At 41.6% G+C, this 20335-nt stretch overlaps 1 protein-coding gene across 4 annotated transcripts in view; it reads left to right on the top strand.

The window, feature by feature from the left end:
* The window catches only part of rabgap1l (RAB GTPase activating protein 1-like), a 140947-nt gene that overhangs the window by 8456 nt on the left and 112156 nt on the right, over positions 1–20335 (top strand). For all 4 annotated transcript variants that reach the window (XM_072659746.1, XM_072659747.1, XM_072659748.1 and 1 more), the window contains exons 2-11: positions 126–309; positions 1789–1975; positions 3874–4081; positions 4943–5117; positions 6651–6811; positions 7279–7389; positions 8750–8816; positions 13966–14068; positions 15128–15294; positions 17275–17401. In XM_072659746.1, coding sequence (XP_072515847.1) covers positions 172–309; positions 1789–1975; positions 3874–4081; positions 4943–5117; positions 6651–6811; positions 7279–7389; positions 8750–8816; positions 13966–14068; positions 15128–15294; positions 17275–17401 — 1444 coding nt within the window. In that variant the 5' untranslated portion in view covers positions 126–171. The remainder of the gene's footprint in view (positions 1–125; positions 310–1788; positions 1976–3873; positions 4082–4942; positions 5118–6650; positions 6812–7278; positions 7390–8749; positions 8817–13965; positions 14069–15127; positions 15295–17274; positions 17402–20335) is intronic.

Below are 20335 nucleotides of genomic sequence, written 5' to 3'. Positions count from 1 at the left end.
GTCAGCTGTAATGAAGAGGTGGGCGTGCATGGGAAACGGGTTATTTGCAGCCTTTCATCATTAGGTAAGGGGGATTTTCGGGGATTTGTGTTTCATATGTTAATAGTTCATGTATATGTTTGCAGGTCTGCAGCAGAGGTGTGCCGGTAGGGCGGACTGTCCCTGGCTGTCATGGATGACCGCTCCTCTCTGGGCAAAGTGAGCGGCTCCACTGAATCCGTGTCCACAGTCACCAGTGAGGAGTTTGTGCTGGTGCAGCCTGGAGCCGAGGGCTCTCCGTCTAGCTCAGAAGGTCGGCCCAGGCTCAAGGTACTTCCTCTAGCAGCCTCTAGTAGTAGTAGAAGTAGAGCTTAGATCGGGCCTGACCCTAACCGAGCCCGTGCACATACAGTCCGAGCCCTACCCGTCCCGCCCCGTACGCTTCATGAATTACGCTTCATAAAACCGACATTTATTTAATAAATAGACTGTTAAAACTGACCTTTTTAAATACGAGTCTGAGTTGTTTGAATGATAGAAATCTGTTCAGAATGATGTTAATGAACAGTGCAGCACGGAAGAAGCTCAGGCCTCTTATTAAAACCCCAACAATGCGAACAGTGATCACAGGCCTAAACATCGGCAAAATAGGCTACAAGAATGATGTCTGAATGGCTTTCCTCTACTCTAATATAATTTAACAGGGTTTAAGAATATAAAAACCTTCATTTCCACATAAGGAAAGTAGTGGAAAGTCTCGGCCCGGCCCAGCCCGAGTTCAGGTCGGGCATTGGTTTGGGCTTGGGCAGAGAGTCTAAACTCTGAAGTAATGAGCAGAGGCCATTAGTGTAAATGAGCCAGCATGTCACATTTGTTTAAAAACACTGATTTTATTTGATTCATGCTTTATATGTTTATAGTTATGTTTATTTATTTTTTTGCAATGTTTTATATTCTAATTCCAATGTCTATATATCCTTAATTATCAAAGGTTCATTGCTCTTTAAAAAGGAGTGATGGCATTATTATGCTATTATAGTATCATTATATCAGTGCCATAAATTAACAGTAATGTTGTTTGTCTTAAAATGACAGTAGTATAGTTTATCACAGTTATTACATACTGTTAATTACATTTTAATAAAGGATTATCTTACACATTATTTAAAAGACATTTACTCAGCTGTATGTGTTTAGTTATATTACCATAGTCTCTCAGTATTGGTGAAATGAAATGTCTAGATTTTTTATATTTTAAAAAAGACAGGGTTTTAATGGGGTGTCCTAACATTTTCACTGTAGATGACTGTAGATAATGTGGGAATTACTGCTCTTTCTCCTTTTTTTTTTTTTTTGGCGCACATTATTTTAGATGATCTTAGTCTAATATTTTTATACTTAGTCTAGCCTTCTGTACTTGGGACCTTATTTCTGCATATTTAGTATTTATATTAAAGATCTCCTTCTGTAAAGTCATCCCCTGAGCCTTGTGCTAGTCATAGTCTATATTGTGCCCTAACTCTTGGGCTGTGTTTCTGAGCTCCGCACGTGGTTTGGAGTTTGAAATTTTAAGAAAAGTTATATTGCTCATATTCCCTGTGCATTCCCCAGTGTTCTGTTCTGCATGTGTTATATCTAAAGTCCTGTTTGGGTTCCACCTTATCGTACATTTCAGCTGCTGTTCCGCGTTCGACAAGCACCAAAGCATGAGGATGACAGCCAGCTCCTTTACTTCCATCACTGCTTCCATACGGCCGGGGGAAAAATGTGCCTTAGCAAGCTGTTTGACAGTCTGTCTTGTGCTCTCAGATGTCCTGGAACGGAAGTGAGCAGCTGGAAAGGGCAATGGAGGAGGTGCTGGAGGATGAGCTGGGGAAAGAAGACAGGAGAGGGATGCCAGAGGAGGCCAGTGAGAGCGCTCATGACCCTGGAACCACCACAGCACCCGGGCCACAGAAACGACCTCCTAGCCTGGTGCTGACTACAACATCTAGTGGTATGTTCTGCAGTGGTATCACACGGAGAACGAGAGGAACTGAAGATGTTTATGGTGCCCTTTATATATTCAGACTAGGGCTGCGTTTCTATAATTGACGACACTAGGAAGTGTTATTCAGTAAATCTGAACATTCAGCCGTTATGCATGTTCCTCCTTCTAGCCCAGCAAAACAGTGAAGAGTGAACTACTCTTCTCATACACATAAACCAAGCAGGAGCAACACTTTCAAACATGATTACTCTTCCAAAGAGTTTACAGATGGTTTACAGTGGTATATTAATGGTCATTTGTTAGCTCGTTTACATCTTAAAAGTCATTAGTAATCAGCTCTAACACACAAATAAGAAGGCAAACAGTGACCTGTTGCTCTCCAAACAGCCACGTTAGCATACTGTTACAGCTCAGATGCTGCTGGTTCCTGATCTTACTGTGGGTTCTCCATCAGTCAGTGTTCTACCTGTCAGCTTTAGCAAATATATGTTAATAACTTAATGAATTATATTAATTAATTTTAATTTTATTAATTTAATTACTCACTAATCATAGTTGTATGTTCCTTCATCTCAGATTTAGATTAGATTAGATTTTGTCATTATACAAGTACAAGGCAACGAAATTTAGTTTAGCATCTAACCAAAAGTGCAATAAGTAACCAGTGCAGACTGTACAATAAATACAGCATATATAGATAAATAAATAAATAAGGTACATAAGAAGTTTAATTATATTAATTAGTTATTAACACTAATAAACACAGAAAAAGCTCTTATTGCAAAGTATAAAGTACATCATACATGTGCAACAATGCTGATCTGTACATATGAAGGTCAACAATATTGTTTAAGCTTAGAATGTGAATTCAGTCTCTTCATATGTGTATTTAACTGATTAGGTGATTATAAGATCCTGTTGGGGTTAAATTGCTCTGCTGAAGCTGATGGAGAACCCACAGTAAGATCAGATTAATCACTATGGCGGGATGTGGGGCGTGTTTGGAAGCAGCAGCTCACTGTAGATTATTTTATTTATGTGTTAGAACTGATTATTAATGAGACTGTGTGTGTTTATGTGTGTGTTTACCTTCACTTGTGTTTATTAACCATTTAATAAAACAGTCACAAGCCCTTAACTAGGGTAGAATTATAAACAGTAAAATCCGCAGTCATGGATCAGATTAGTTACCCTCTGCTTTTTTCCATAATCCTCTTCATCCTCTTTACTTTGTTGACTGATTGTTGCAGCCCTAATTCAGACTCTCTCCAGTGGACGTCCATATTCACTACACTTCTGCTCACGCGAGGCAAGGAGCTGTAGTGATGAGGTTTGAATGTGCTGCATATTTGGAGTTCTTGTGGCAGAGGAAGTGTCAGAAATGGCTGCTGGCTCTCTTCCTATTGTGACTTGTTCCTGTTGTTGCTTTTGAAAGTGTCGAGTGATTAAAGGTTATGCTCGCTTCCTGTCTCCCTTCCTGAAACTTCCTCTCAGAAGCAACACTCAGTGGAATCACTGAAAATGCACCTACCTGGAAGAATGTCTGGACAGAAGCATGTAGTTAGTATTAGTGCTGTGAAAGATCATATGTTATTAATATACTAATGGGTTCAGTTATTAACAGCATGTGGTTGTTTTTTTTTGTTGCTGCAATTAATACACTTCAAAACTGACCATAGTGTGATGTGCAACTGCTCGCCTGCTGTGTAATTGTGTGATTGTATCCCTCTCGTTCAAACGCACCTTTTATCAGCAAATTACTTTGTGTATTGTGTTTGTGGGAGACCTATGGCTAAATCATTAAGTTTGTAGGACTATGAGTATTATTAAAGAATAGCATCTTTATTATTAAAGATCTAATTTCACATAAAATAATGTTTTACATGCATGTTTTTTTTCTTCAGAAGCCACAGCGGGGACTGTGGGCACTCCAGTCTTTCCAGAGGAGGACAGCGTTCAGTTCAGTAAACTGTCTTACCTGGGCTGTACCTGGGTGAAGGCCCCACGCAGTGAGGTTGAGGCCCAGAAAGCCATGGCCACCCTGCGGGCTGAGAGTCCCAGCCCCATCCCCGTCACTCTCCATGTACCCAACGGCCCCGACGGCTGTGTAAGGTCAGACAAACACTGATCTTGTTTTAACGTTGATTTGTCTGTCTATTATTTATTATTATTATTATTATTATTATTATTACTATTACTACTAGTACTACTACTACTAATTAAAGATCATTCTTTATTAGTCCCACAGTGGGGAAATTCACAGTGTCACAGCAGCAAAGGAATAGCAAGGGACTCAGTTACAAAAAGTAGATAAATTAGCAATATATATGCAGTAAAAATAATTACATTCAAGAAAAACTATATATTTACACATTATTTATTTCCTGTAAGTGTATTATTATTATTATTACTGTTATTATTTAGTACAGTCAGATATGTTAATGTTTACCTGGCTATGTTTGGTAATGCTTATATCCTAGTTGTACACTTTTTCTCATTAATTGTCTCAGCCATCATCTCACTGAACTCAAATTCAGGCCTGATCTGTCACTTCCAGTGTTGAGTCTTTACTACTTGGGAAGTGAGTGCTGTGATGTGTGCTGATTTACAGACAATAGTGCTATTTAGAAATGTTCAGAACACAAACCACATTGGAGATTAGAGCAGGGATGTGGGGTTTTTGAGTGTCCTGTTGTCATATGTGTGTATATGTGTATAAAGGGTAAATACTAAACACAGTGATGTGAGAATACCTAGAGTTAGTCTTAAATTAGACTTCACAGAATCTGTTTATTTTTCAATTCTGCTCAAATCTGTTTTCTTTTTGTAAAGCTCTGACTACAACATCTCCAAATGAACTCGGACTGGCAGTAACTACTGCAGCAGACATTTCTGTGGGAGATATATATAGTACTTGCTTGCAGTTTGGTAAAATCACTTTCTTTGTCTGTGTGTGTGTGTGTTTTACTCCAGGATTGTTGACCAGGCCACTGGCACAGAGATTGCCTCCTTCCCAATCTATAAAGTGCTGTTTTGTGCCCGAGGGAAGGAGGGTTCATTAGAAAGTGACTGCTTCTCCTTCACTGAAAGCTACCGCAGCTCAGAGGACTTCCAGATTCACGTCTTCTCCTGCCATATCAAAGAGGCTGTGAGTGACTTAGTTTGTCTGTTCGTATGAGTACCTGAAGAGCTTCAAAATGTCACGTTTAGTGTTGTGATCCCCCCCTTTGACGGGAGCCATTGTGACCAGATAATCAATGTTGTTCACTTTACCAGTCAGCGGTTTAATGTAATGTCTGACTGGTGTATAACATCAATTGTGGAATTGGAACTTGACCTTTTTTGACTTTTTAAGAGCTGAATCAAACCAAAATAATGTACTTGTATCTCGATAATTTCGCAAGCATGCCACCATACCGTTAATTCAATCAAATTAAAGGGCCCTATTTTAGCGAACCTTAGGCGAGCCGTCAACCGTCACCGCGCAGCTTGATTTAGGGCGTCTGATTTGCTTTCGTACGGCTCTTTTACAGCTCAGACCGGCATGTAATAAGTCTCTTAATTAATAATTTCGTGTGTTTTGGGCGTAACATGCAATAAACCAATCAGCATGTCACTCACCATTCCCTTTAAGAGCCAGGGGCAGTCTGACTTTGGTGGATTGCTATTTCAGTGACGGTTTGGGAAGGCTTGCTAAAGCGGTGGAGTGCCTCGCCTCTAAGATAATGTTATTTTATTTTGTTTCTGTTTATTGTTGATGTAAAAGTTTGCATAACTGGCGCTATGGGTTTGTGCACTTCTGTGTAACAAGTGGGGGTGTACGCAGCGTTGGGTGCGCAATTTACTGCCAAGATAGCAACGAACATCTGACTGTCTTCCTGGGTTGTTTTCGGTCAGTGGCGCACCTGTGTTTCAATTGCCAAGATAGCAATACGCCAGATATTTTCCTGATATATTTGCAAGCACCGTTGCTGTTCAGACGGTGCAGGTGGAAGGCGTGGAAATAGACTGTTGGCAGGGTGTAAGATAGCAGTGAGCATCGTGACGCACCTTGTGCAAGGTGTAAGATAGGGCCCAAAGTCACTTACATAATTCTACACTGATACACAGTACAGCTAGAAGTGAAATGCTTTGATAACTTTCTGCTCACATAAAACAATAAGCATAAAAACAAAGGAAAGAATGTATACAATTTAAGGATCAAAAACTAAAAAAAAAAAAGAATAAAATATGTACAGATGTATTAATAATAATAATAATAAAAAAAAAAAAATAAAATAAACCAAGGTCATAAAATAATTCAATTAAACTGAGGTCAAAGATTTACACCCCCTATACCCTCCTCACAGACAGTACCTACAACGACGCTCTTGAACATTTGATTAGCTGCAGTAAGTGTGCTAGTTCACTACTGCCACTAATCTCAGGTTGGTGTATCTCCAGAAGCAGGAGCTGCATTGAGAGCAGCATCAGTGTTCCTGGGTATGAAATGGCATTTACCTGAGGAGTAGCTTCCCACCCTTTTGTGATATTGACCGATTTGAAAACCAGGATCAGGTCTTTTACAGATTGTTTATAATAATTAATTAGAAGCAAAGAGGTAAAAAAGGAAGGATGTGAGCAGCCCCAGAGAACGGAAAAGAGCATCTCTCATAACCTGTGTTTCTTTTGTTCTGTGCAGGTGAGCCGAATTCTGTACAGCTTCTCCACGGCCTTTAAACGTTCATCCAAAGCTGCTACAGATGCTCGTGACTCATCTCTGCCTCAGTCCCCCGACAGTGATATTTTCACTTTTACGGTTTCCTTGGAGGTGCGAGAGGATGACAGCAAAGGCAACTTCAGGTCAGAAGTGGTCTGATGATCGTCTCTCTTTAAATTTATGGAAACTTAAATGTTAAGATCAGTGTTTTCCTCAATTTTGTGTCAATATTAAGAAGAAGAAGAATAACAACACTTCTATTGTTATTATTATTATTATTATTATTATTATTATTATGTTTATCATTCATAATATTCATATTATTATTATTATTATTATTATTATTATGAATGATTACAACAACAATAATAATAATAATAATAATAATAATAATAATAATCATTCATAATAAAGACAAGGTGCCACCTGTTCACACCTGTTTCTAAAGACTTTCCAAATGTATTTATATCTGCTTTCACTTCAACTTTTATAAAATTCCCCCTGCTCTTACTTCTGTCAGCACTGTTCTTCTGAAGTGTGACAGTTTTATTTGTTTGCATTTTTGTGACCAATCTCTTTACATATTGTTGTATTTCTCTCCTTCCGGCAGCCCCGTCCCTAAAGACAGGGACAAGTACTACTTCAAGCTTCGGCAGGGTGTGCAGAAAAAGGTGGTGGTCACTGTGCAGCAGATCTCGAACAAGGAACTGGGTATAGAGAGGTGAGACGTCAGTACAAGCACACACTTTATTGTTGACTTAGTTGCAGTATTACAGTTATTCAGCCACTTAAAGGCACTTCCACTTTTTATTTAGCTAATATTTAAGTCAGAGGGTCAGAGTAAAATCTTATTACACATATTAATGGCGCAGTCAGCTTTATAAGGAGACAGCAGTACTGTTTTGGCAAAGTTATTACTTGCTTAGTATGTAAATCATCTCTGTTCTGACTGGCTGGGCTGTGTTGTGCCTCACTTAGAGTACTAGTTTATGGAAATGATTCAGTGTAAATGAGACTGGCGTAAGAGCACTAAGAATATTAGTAAATAATGTTGTCATTATTTAGTGTTTCATGTTATAGGTTGCATTTTTTAAAAGTCATATAGTAAGGTGGTACCCCACTGAATTTGGCATGCAGGACTGACTGCCAGACTGCCCAAGTTGAAACTAAAATATGTTCCTCAGCATAAACTTACCCACTAATTGGTGGCTCAGCGGTTAAAGCACTGGACTATTAATGACAGGGTTGTGGGTTTCAGTACCCAGGCTATGCAGCTGCCACTGTTGGGCCCTTAACCTTGTCCACTCCCCAGGTGCCACAGCGATGGCTACCCACAGCTTTGGGCACAAGTGCACTGTCCACTGGGTGTGTTTTGCTCGCTTGTGTGAATCTATCAGCTCATATTGCTCATGGATACTCAAACTTACCTGGAGAAAACAGTGTTTAGAGCCACTCCTAAAAGACATGCTTTACACATGCATTTCTAGACAAGCAAGCGTCCTGCCCGCTTCTCCAGAGTTACATAGTACAGTTGCTGGCTTGCCGAGCCCAGAGTGACCCTGACACTGAATACAGACGCTGTGCTCCCTGTTACAGTCAGTGGAGCATCAACATGATTCTGAAGCTCATATAGAGTTTACAGCCACGAACACACAATTTACACATTACTGCCCACATCAGTTTTGTAAGGAGGCTCCAAAACTATTTTTGTAAAGTCACGAAACTAGAAGTACCTCCTAAAACCAGCTGCAGAAACCAGTCTCAGTCTAGTGGATCTAGCTGATATCTTTAGTCAAATCACATGCTATAAACACCTGTGAAGACCACAGCTGGCTTATTTTTTTACTTCTATCAAAGGAAAATAAATATGTATGTTTCATTCTGATGTGTTAAGTGTACTACCATCAACAGGCACATGGTGGCACTCAAGTAACAGCAGCTGAGCTTTCCTCTCTTATTGCTGACCTGCAGTGAAGTCCTCATTTCCAAAATTCTGTGATTGTACAGATAACTACTTTAATTATGTAATAGAGGCTTGGATTTGACAGATGACCCTAACTTTTCTGATCATTTTGTTTCAGATGTTTTGGCATGTTGCTCAGTCCTGGACAGAAGGTTCGGAATAGTGATATGCACCTCTTAGACATGGTGAGAAACCTCCCAGATTTCTGCCATCAGTTCTCTATGATGACTGTCTGGTCACATGAAACAGTACGATTTATAAAACAATGTGTGTATATATACACATACCCATTTGTAAAATGTTTCTATGCACATAAAATATAAATAGAAAATAGAACTTTATTAGCCCCCTTTCCTCATCTGTTGTCTCCTAATTTACTTTATTACGTATTCAAATCAAAATCTAATCCAGTCAGTACATACAACTGTTCAATAACATAAGTTAATAATTATTGTATAAATATTGCACTGATTGCCTCTTATTTTCTAATGCTGCAACACTGTTTTTAATGTCATTCCTCGTCTGCTATTTATAGGTCCAAGACATGGAAATAAAGTATTTTTATTATTCATTAGGATCATATTTTTACATACTTCCCTTGAGCAACTTTGGCACAGGAGGCTAGCACATTCAGAAGCAAAACAATTAGCAGTGTAGTTTAATGAGCTACAGTTGTATTCTCTGGGATTAATGAGGGGAGAAAATGCAGCCTTTCCCTCTTATAAATCAATATGAAAGAATGAAATTACAAAACTCTGCGTCTATTTCAGGCTTCACTGCTCGTTACAGCTCAACATATCTCTTACTGCTGAAGGAATGGTTCGGTGGAAAATCAAATTGAAAAGCAAATTGACACAATTTTCCACTTACCCAAGATGTAATTGATCAGCCAAGGCATGTGTGGTGCCCAAATTGAGCTTCTTGACTTTAGTGCTGGAGTTATGGGGCCAGTGTAGCTAACAAACACTAGAAAGCCACGGTCACTCAAATCATATCTGTGAATACATGCCCATACACTCACTATGCCCACACACTCACTCACTATACACTCACTATGCCCACACACTCACACACTCTACACTCACTATGCCCACACACTCACTCACTATACACTCACTATGCCCACACACTCACTCACTATACACTCACTATACCCACACACTCACTCACTATACACTCACTATGCCCACACACTCACTCACTATACACTCACTATGCTCACACACTCACTCACTATACACTCACTATGCCCACACACTCACACACTCTACACTCACTATGCCCACACACTCACTCACTATACACTCACTATGCCCACACACTCACTCACTATACACTCACTATACCCACACACTCACTCACTATACACTCACTATGCCCACACACTCACTCACTATACACTCACTATGCTCACACACTCACTCACTATACACTCACTATGCTCACACACTCACTCACTATACACTCACTATGCCCACACACTCACACACTCTACACTCACTATGCCCACACACTCACTCACTATACACTCACTATGCCCACACACTCACTCACTATACACTCACTATGCTCACACACTCACTCACTATACACTCACTATGCCCACACACTCACTCACTATACACTCACTATGCCCACACACTCACTCACTATACACTCACTATGCCCACACACTCACTCACTCTACACTCACTATACCCACACACACACTCACTATACACTCACCATGCCCACACACTCACTCTCTATACACTCACCATGCCCACACACTCACTCTCTATACACTCACTATGCCCACACACTCACTCACTATACACTCACTATGCCCACACACTCACTCACTATACACTCACTATACCCACACACTCACTCACTATACACTCACTATGCCCACACACTCACTCACTATACACTCACTATGCCCACACACTCACTCACTCTACACTCACCATACCCACACACACACTCACTATACACTCACCATGCCCACACACTCACTCTCTATACACTCACCATGCCCACACACTCACTCTCTATACACTCACTATGCTCACACACTCACTCACTCTACACTCACTATGCTCACACACTCACTCACTATACACTCACTATGCCCACACACTCACTCACTATACACTCACTATGCTCACACACTCACTCACTATACACTCACTATGCTCACACACTCACTCACTATACACTCACTATGCCCACACACTCACTCACTATACACTCACTATGCCCACACACTCACTCACTCACTCTACACTCACTATGCCCACACACTCACTCACTATACACTCACTATACCCACACACTCACTCACTATACACTCACTATGCTCACACTCACTCACTATACACTCACTATGCCCACACACTCACTCACTATACACTCACTATGCCCACACACTCACTCACTATACACTCACTATGCCCACACACTCACTCACTATACACTCACTATGCCCACACACTCACTCACTATACACTCACTATACCCACACACTCACACACTCTACACTCACCATGCCCACACACTCACTCTCTATACACTCACCATGCCCACACACTCACTCACTCTACACTCACTATGCCCACACGCTCACTATACACTCACTATACACTCACTATGATCACACGCTCACTATACATTCACTATACCCACACTCTCACTATGCCCACACACTCACTATACACTCACTATACACTCACTATGCCCACACACTCACTCTCTATACACTCACTATACCCACACACTCACACACTCTACACTCACCATGCCCACACACTCACTCTCTATACACTCACTATGCCCACACACTCACTCTCTATACACTCACTATGCCCACACACTCACTCACTCTACACTCACTATGCCCACACACTCACTATACACTCACTATACACTCACTATGCCCACACACTCACTCTCTATACACTCACTATACCCACACACTCACACACTCTACACTCACCATGCCCACACACTCACTCTCTATACACTCACTATGCCCACACACTCACTCTCTATACACTCACTATGCCCACACACTCACTCACTCTACACTCACTATGCCCACACGCTCACTATACACTCACTATACACTCACTATGATCACACGCTCACTATACATTCACTATACCCACACTCTCACTATGCCCACACACTCACTATACACTCACTATACACTCACTATGCCCACACGCTCACTATACACTCACTATACGCTCACTATGCCCACACACTCACGATGCCCACACGCTCACTATACACTCAATATACACTCACGATGCCCACACGCTCACTATACACTCAATATACACTCACTATGCCCACACGCTCACTATACACTCAATATACACTCACTATGCCCACACGTTCACTATACATTTAATATACACTCACTATGCCCACACGCTCACTATACACTCAATATACACTCACTATGCCCACACGTTCACTATGCCCACACGCTCTCTATACACTCACTATACACTCCCTATGCCCACATTCTCACTATACACTCACTATGCCCACACGCTTACTATGCCCACATTCTCAGTATACGCTCACGATGCCCACACGCTCACGATGCCCACACACTCACTATGCCCACATTCTCACTATACACTCACTATACACTCACGATGCCCACACGCTCACTATACACTCAATATACATTCACTATGCCCACACGCTCACTATACATTCACTATGCCCACACGCTCACTATACATTCACTATGCCCACACGCTCACTATACACTCAATATACACTCACTATGCCCACAAGCTTACTATGCCCACATTCTCACTATACACTCACTATGCCCACACGCTCACTATACACTCAATATACACTCAGTATGCCCACACGCTCACTATACACTTACTATACACTCACTATGCCCACACGCTCACTATACACTTACTATACACTCACTATGCCCACACGCTCACTATACACTTACTATACACTCACTATGCCCACACGCTCAATAGGCCCACATTCTCACTATATACTCACTATGCCCACACGCTCACTATACACTCACTATACACTCCCTATGCCCACATTCTCACTATACACTCACTATGTCCACACGCTTACTATGCCCACATTCTCACTATACACTCACTATGCCCACACACTCACTATACATTTACTATGCCCACACCCTCACTATACGCTCACTACGCCCACACGCTCACTATACACTCAATATACACTCACTATGCCCACACGTTCACTATACACTCACTATACACTCACTATGCCCACACGCTCACTATACACTCACTATGTCCACACGCTCACTATACACTCACTATGTCCACACGCTCACTATGCCCACATTCTCACTATACACTCCCTATGCCCACATTCTCACTATACACTCACTATGCCCACACACTCACTATGCCCACACGCTCACTATACACTCCCTATGCCCACACGCTCACTATACGCTCACTACGCCCACACGCTCACTATACACGCAATATACACTCACTATGCCCACACGTTCACTATACACTCACTATACACTCACTATGCCCACACGCTCACTATACACTCACTATGCCCACACGCTCACTATACACTCACTATGTCCACACGCTCACTATGCCCACATTCTCACTATACACTCCCTATGCCCACATTCTCACTATACACTCCCTATGCCCACATTCTCACTATACACTCACTATGCCCACACGCTCACTATACACTCACTATGCCCTTTAAAACACTGGTCACAACTGTTTTAGCTATTTAGTGTTGTTCCAGCCTCCTGTTTGCATACACACATGAGCACTATGATTTAATTTTTCCCACTAAAGGCATATATTTGTAAAAGTGTATGAACATTATGAATGTGATGTAGGGTGCATATGCCTACACCTTTTATATATTGTTTTAATAGTCCATAGTAAATCATACTGTGCACTAAAGGTCTTAATTAAGACCTGGGTGCAGTTTGAGCTAGTTGAGAGAAGTGTTTATGTAAATTATTTGGCTGACAATTCTAGTGTCTTGGCTGATCAACTGGTGGAAAATTCAAAGCCAAAGCATTCATTTAAAGCCCCAGTTAGGAAAATACTGAGGTCAGAGTCACCTGGAAGATGAGTAACTATCTTGCTGTCAACAAATACAAAAGTAAAGCAGAAGGTATAGAACGTATAAAGCACAGCTGAAGGAAATACTCTGTTCTTTATATTTCACTCATTGTTAAACGGAGCGCTGTAATTGGTTTACTTTATCAGAGTTAAGCTTGGCGAGGTTTGTGCTAAACCCCTGACGGGTGGCTGTGATTATTGTTGCATGTAGGAGTCCATGGGGAAGAGCGCAGATGGGAAGGCCTACGTGATCACTGGAACGTGGAACCCTAATACACCTGCTTTTCAAGCACTTAATGAGGACACACCAAAAGGTGAGATTCCACACACTGTTGGCCGTTTATAAAGACATTAGTGGGCAATAGTGTGCTTATATTTCCTGACTTAAAGGGGTCATCATGAGAGATGTCCTTTATTTTATTTTATTTTTTTCCTCTTAGGCCTGCTTGTAGAATTACCTCTGTTCTGACTGGCTGAGCTGTGTTGTAGCTCACTCAGAAAGTAGTTCAGGTTGACTCACTCCCTATTTGGCTTAAATGGACATTGGGGGACGTACTCTCTATTCTCTATTCTGAGAGAATGTATTATGAATAATATAAATGTTGCATGTTGTTGCATTACATGACTGGACATTGTTCAGAAAAATGACCCAAGACATACCTGTGGAACTAAAACCACTTAATAACACCAATAGAAATACCTAAATGGACAAGAGTATTGGGACATTGGGACTGCCTATTCATCGCTTATTCTGAAATCAAGAATATTAAAAAATGATAAACCTGCTTTTGTTGGAGTAACTGTATCTCTGCTGTCCAGGGAAGAAGGCTTTTTACTAGATTTTGGAGGGACATTGCTGTGAGGATTTGATTGTATTCAGCGACAAGAGTGAGGTCAGGATGTTGGATGATGATCACCACCTCACCTCATCATCCCCAACTCCCCACCTCATCACATCCAAAAGTACTGGATGGAGCTCCTCCACCATCATTCCAGAGAACACAGCTCCTCCACTGCTCCACAGCTCATTGCTGGGGGGCTTTATACCCCTCTATAGCCCACGCGTGACATTAGGCAGCATGGTGCCAATAGGGTCATGTTTATTATCTGCTGCAGAGAGTCCTATTCTATTGGCAGTACTTCTCTACAGGGACAAGACAAGCTGTGTCAGCAATGGGTGCTACTTAAAGTAATCATTAGAAGAGGTGTCCACAAACACCTCAAAAAAAAAAAAAAAAAAAAAAAAAAAAAAAAAAAAAAAAAAAATATATATATATATATATATATATATATATATATATATATATATATATATATATATATATATATATGATTTAATTTATTTATTTCTTAATCCTTTCCTTTTTTTCCAGACAAGCAGGTGTATCTCACCGTGGCGGTGGACCTGGTGGTGACTGAGGTGGTCGAGCCGGTTCGGTTCCTCCTGGAGGCGCTGGCCAGGGTGTATCCAGCCAATGAGAGGTTCTGGTACTTCAGCAGAAAAACCTTTTCTGAGACATTTTACCTCCAGCTCAAACAGGTACGATATTACTATATCCAACCTTTTTACAAACATTTCTCTCACATCAGAGTCTCAGACGTTAGTAAAGTGCTTTTTTAAAAGCCTGTTTGCACCTGTGTGCAGTAAAGCTCAGTCTAAATAAATGTATGTATGTCTATATGTGTGTGATAGGGGTTAAATGGTAAGAATATTGTATCATATAATCTTATATCAGGATCTATAAATACAGTACATGATGTTTATTGTGATTTGTGACACACAGTCAGAATGCACCAGTAGGGGGAGATTTTCAAGCATGGTATTATAATGTTAATATAATAATAATAATAATAATAATAATAATAATCCATCCAAATAAACATGACTGATTGTGCTTTTTCCAATGAAACAATATGCTAATACTTCACAATAAGCACATTTCTTGTGATACAGTGAAATATTGTCGTGTTGTCAACCTCTAATGTGTGTGTGTGTGTCTGTATATATTTTACACAACATATATGTAATATAGTTTTTGTTGGCTGATACGGTCTAAATGCAGTATCATTATACTCCAATATGTAATATTTCATATGGAGCATTTGTATTGGTCCATTTATCATTACATTTTACCCAATAGAACAATTGCCAGATTCAGATGACAAAAATGGAAAAACAAGGTTGATAAGTATATTGTTTAGTATAATATTTAAATACAGTATATTTTTCTTTTCTTAAGGACACAATAAGGCATCTGTTACACCACCCATACCTCCAGCGTGTTGGTGTTTCCAGTGTAACTGGGTCTGTTGTTATCCATTGATGACTTTTTGTAAGTGTAGTAGAAAATGCGACTCTTAGGTGCAGAAAGGAGTCTTTGTTAATGGCGACTGGGAGCTCTAACTGGGCTCCTGGAAAGCTGTGAAGCAGCAAATGGAAGCTTTGTATTATTGGGGGCTTAATGAGTGGCCTGGCTCTCATTATCATGCTGAAGTAATTAGGGCCTGCTGCCCGCATCTTCGGCTGATTGCCTTCGTAGTTATTTCATTGCTGAGTGGAAGAATGCCTGGGCTGTAGTTAAAAGCTAATTAAAAGATAATATTATGGTGTTAGCACAAGACCTAACCCAGCCTTCTTCATTATTTTATTATTATGTATTTGTTGGCACCGTTGATTAGGTGTAAAGGATTTGGTGAGGAGTTATTATTTGTGCTAAATGCTGTTTTCTGCCTGAGGTGCATTTCTGCTTGGGAATTAAACTGAAGTGGCATTTGGCTTTTGTTTCCATTAAAAGTGTGAAGTGTAGTCGAGTACGGCGGTATCAGCAGCGATGTAAGCCGATTTCAGGGGGTGCGAAGAAGGCAGGGGTAGGAATGACCTCTGAGGAGGAGAGCGAAAGAGATGCACGTAATCTGCCGCTCTGATTGCGCCAGGCTCCCTGTGAACCCCATTACCAGATGAGCTCCCCAGGAGTGGCCGCTCGGCGAGAGGGCTTTTTCTCACTCACTGCTCCTTTTAATTTCCTCCTGTACGCGTAATTATATTTTTTGCTGCTTCCCCTGCGGCGGCGGCAGAGGTGAAGCTAACTTTGGGATGGCGAGTGCTCTTGAAAAGGCACCGTAGATCGGCGGTGTGCAGCTTTTATACCCGACTCTGACCCGTTATTGATGGGGCCATGTCTGTCCTACAGCCCTGTTTTCATTGAGGATGTGTCCCGTGAGGACAGTATAAGCAGGTTTTCTCAGAGTGTGCTGCTCGATACGGTCTAAATGCAGGGTCATGATACTCCAACACTTGAGGATGAGGTAGATTTTTCCTTAAAGCCTCTGTACAGAACTGGGTATCTTGCAGGTGTAGTTGTATGGCCATATCTACTAGATGCGTGTGTATGTGTATGCATGCATGTGTGTGCCCTTGTTTGCCTTGTGTGTGTCTGTATTTATGTTTACTGTGTGTGTGTGTGTGTGTGTGTGTGTGTGTGTGTGTGTGTGTGTGTGTGTGTGTGTGTGTGTTTTATAGGGCATTGAGAAGGGCAGCCAGGGAGATGTCATGTTTGAGGTGGTGAGCCTCCAGAGGCACTCTGAGCGGGACGGAGGAGCACGAGGCCGCCTGCAGTCCCCCACTGAGGAAGAAGAGCAGGAGGAAGGTATGGCAACCCCTTCACCTGTCTCTGCAAGCACCCTGCAGAAGTGCTTTACCTTGCTGTGTGTCCTGATGTGTTCTTAGCCATTTTACCACCTTCTCCTGCAGTCTCTGTTTGGAAGAGAGCTCCTCAGGTAAAATAACTGGTATGCTGGACCCCCCCCCCACCACCACCCTTACCCCCCCCACATGCACTTTCGCTGAGATAAAGTAATTGCACGTCCATATGTGAGTTGATTGAAGAATGTACCCCCTTTCGCCGATCCCGCAAAGCTTTGTGGTGTTCAATTTACAAGAAAAATGGCCGTGTCTCTAGGCTTATTTAGATTGCCTTTTGAGACTGTGAGAGCAGGCAGGGGGAAAGGGAACAGATTGCCTTTGCAGAACTAGCTGTAGCAAGAACATTTGTTAATTTTTTTTATTCAGTGGCAGCATTTCAAGTAAGTGAGATCATCAGTCCAGATTTTTTTCCCACAGAATCTCACCAGTAGCGAACACATTTGCTCTCTTTGCATTTTCTCCCTTGTGTTTTGGCAACTGCGAATAAAGTGTGAGCATTAATTTAGTCAGTGCTGGCTTTCAGATCCTGAAAATACACCAGCAGTCTGTTACTGCGTGTTTTTCAGTGCGTAATGTTTTGTTGTTGTTGTTTTTTTTTTTGTTTTTTTTTTTAATACAGCGTGTGATTCTAGACATTCCCAGTGTGGCTCTCACATTCCCAGTGTGGCTTTAATAATTAAAAATAATTTTAGAATTTTTATGTTGGTCTAGAATGCTTATAAACATTTCAGTGGGTTTCTAAAATGTCTAGTTTTTGAATTTCCAGTGTGCGTCTGGACATTTCCGTTGGCTCTAGAAATGTCATGTTTGTGCTAGAATTCATGTGTGTTTTTAGAATCTCCAAGTATCTCAGGCTTCGCTCTCACAGTGGATCCAGAATTTCTAGTCTGGCTTGAGTTGGTTCTAGAATAAGCGGCCCTGATGAGAGGAAGAGAGGATGTTGGAGCAGGCTTCGCTCTCACAGTGGACGGGATGCAGCTTTAGCTGTCCTTTAAAGATGTGAAAGCCGATGTGCTTTCAAGCCAGAGCCCTTTACACTGACCACTTCCAATCTGGTTAAGTGGTATTGGCTGGTTGAATAGCCTTTCATTTTGCTACCTACTGCTGACCGACTCTCCGCACGCTTGGACCCTGTGCAGAACTGCAGAGTATACTTGCTTAACAGTAGTTCTGAACCTGAACCTATCATGTGAAACTAAAGGCCATCAATGATTTAGACTTTTTAAGATCTGATTATGTAATCATGAGAAAGATCAAGGTCTTCTTTTAGAAAGCATAAATAATGACTCCGGTTCTTATTGTGATGACAAAGCAGAACACTGTCATCCAGAGCATCCCATGTCAGTGGCAATGTGGGACAGATTTCCATTGCAAAAGCTCTGCATTTTCCCCTCGACAAGCCCTGTAATGTACTTCATGTTCAGTATTTGAGGCTCTTCAGAAGGCAGTGGAGTGTAGGTAGGTGGGTCATGTTATTAGTATGCTAATTTGCACTGCAGGTTTTAAAGTCTGACCCTCTAGAAAAATTGCCCTTTGAAACCTCAGTGGGATTTTTTTCTTGCATTTAACTGAACGTGGGAACCTTTCTGTAGGACAAAAAAGAGAAAGCTTTGTACACATACAGTCATGTGAGAAAGTAGGACACCCCATGAAAACCTTTGTCCTTTTTAATACATTCAAACATCTGGACATTTGATCTGCATGTGATCAATACTGAGAGACTGAGGTAATCTAAATTACACAACTGAAGAAACGTATTTAACTGTGATTGGTCCTTATCATTGCATTGTTTGCTCTGAGACCTCCGCCTGACTGTGATTGGTCCTTATCATTGCATTGTTTTCTCTAAGTCCTCCCCCTGATTGTGATTGGTCATTATTATCGCATTGTTTGTTCTGAGACCTCCCCCTGACTGTGATTGGTTCTTATTATCGCATTGTTTGTTCTGAGACCCTCTGAGACCAGTATAAAAAAAAGACACTCTTCCCTTTGGAGGGACTCCCCTCCCCAACTGGCTCTCCATTCTGAGCTGTTTGTTTTTTTGTAAGGGAGATGGAAAAGAAGATTCATCCACCCACACCTGCCATTGAGCTGCTTTCTCACCTTTAGACATAAGCAGCTCTCAAGGCCTCTCACGCTCCCTTTTCCTCCCTCCCCACCTCCGCCCCGTGTAGTGCAGGACCTTGTGGTGTTAAAGCTGGAGAGCAATCCCTTTAAATGCATTTCTAAAGCGCCTGCTCTGATCAGTCCCCTCACTCAGGGGTTCTTGTGAATAGGATGCAGCCGTGTCAGACTACTTTGCTGAAGGTCATAAAGATTGTTAATGGGCTCACAAATAAAGCCCTCGGTCCAGTGACCTGTGCACCCATTTCTTTTGTGCTGCTCTGTATCAGGTTTCAACCCTTTCACTACATTGGTCTTTATGCAATATGTCCAAATGTTTGTGGACACCCCTTCTAATGAATGCATTCTTGACTGTCTGGAGCAGATCAACATCATGACCCTATTGGCTCCATGCTGCCTAATAATGCCAGGCGTGGGCTAGAGGGGTATAAAGCCCCCCAGCATTGAGGAGCTGTGGAGCAGTGGAAGAACTGTGTTCTCTGGAATGATGGTGGTGGAGGAGCTCCATCCAGTACTTTTGGATGGATGAGTTGGGGATGATGAGGTGGGGTGGCGATGATCATCATCCAGCAGTTACCCCAACAGAAGCAGGAGCAACTGAGGGAAAGGTGTTGGATTTATATTTTGTCAATCAGTACTCAAATACTTGCCCATGGAGCAGAGGGGGTTAAAGGCCTTGCTCAAGGGTGGCAACTTGCTGAGCCCGGGTATCAAACCCACAACCTTTTCATCAGTTGCCTGGTGCTCTTACCGC

Source organism: Salminus brasiliensis, chromosome 17 (genome assembly GCF_030463535.1).
Source record: "Salminus brasiliensis chromosome 17, fSalBra1.hap2, whole genome shotgun sequence".
In the NCBI taxonomy this organism is placed as follows: Eukaryota; Metazoa; Chordata; class Actinopteri; order Characiformes; family Bryconidae; genus Salminus; species Salminus brasiliensis.
This window is presented reverse-complemented; position numbering and strand designations above follow the sequence as displayed.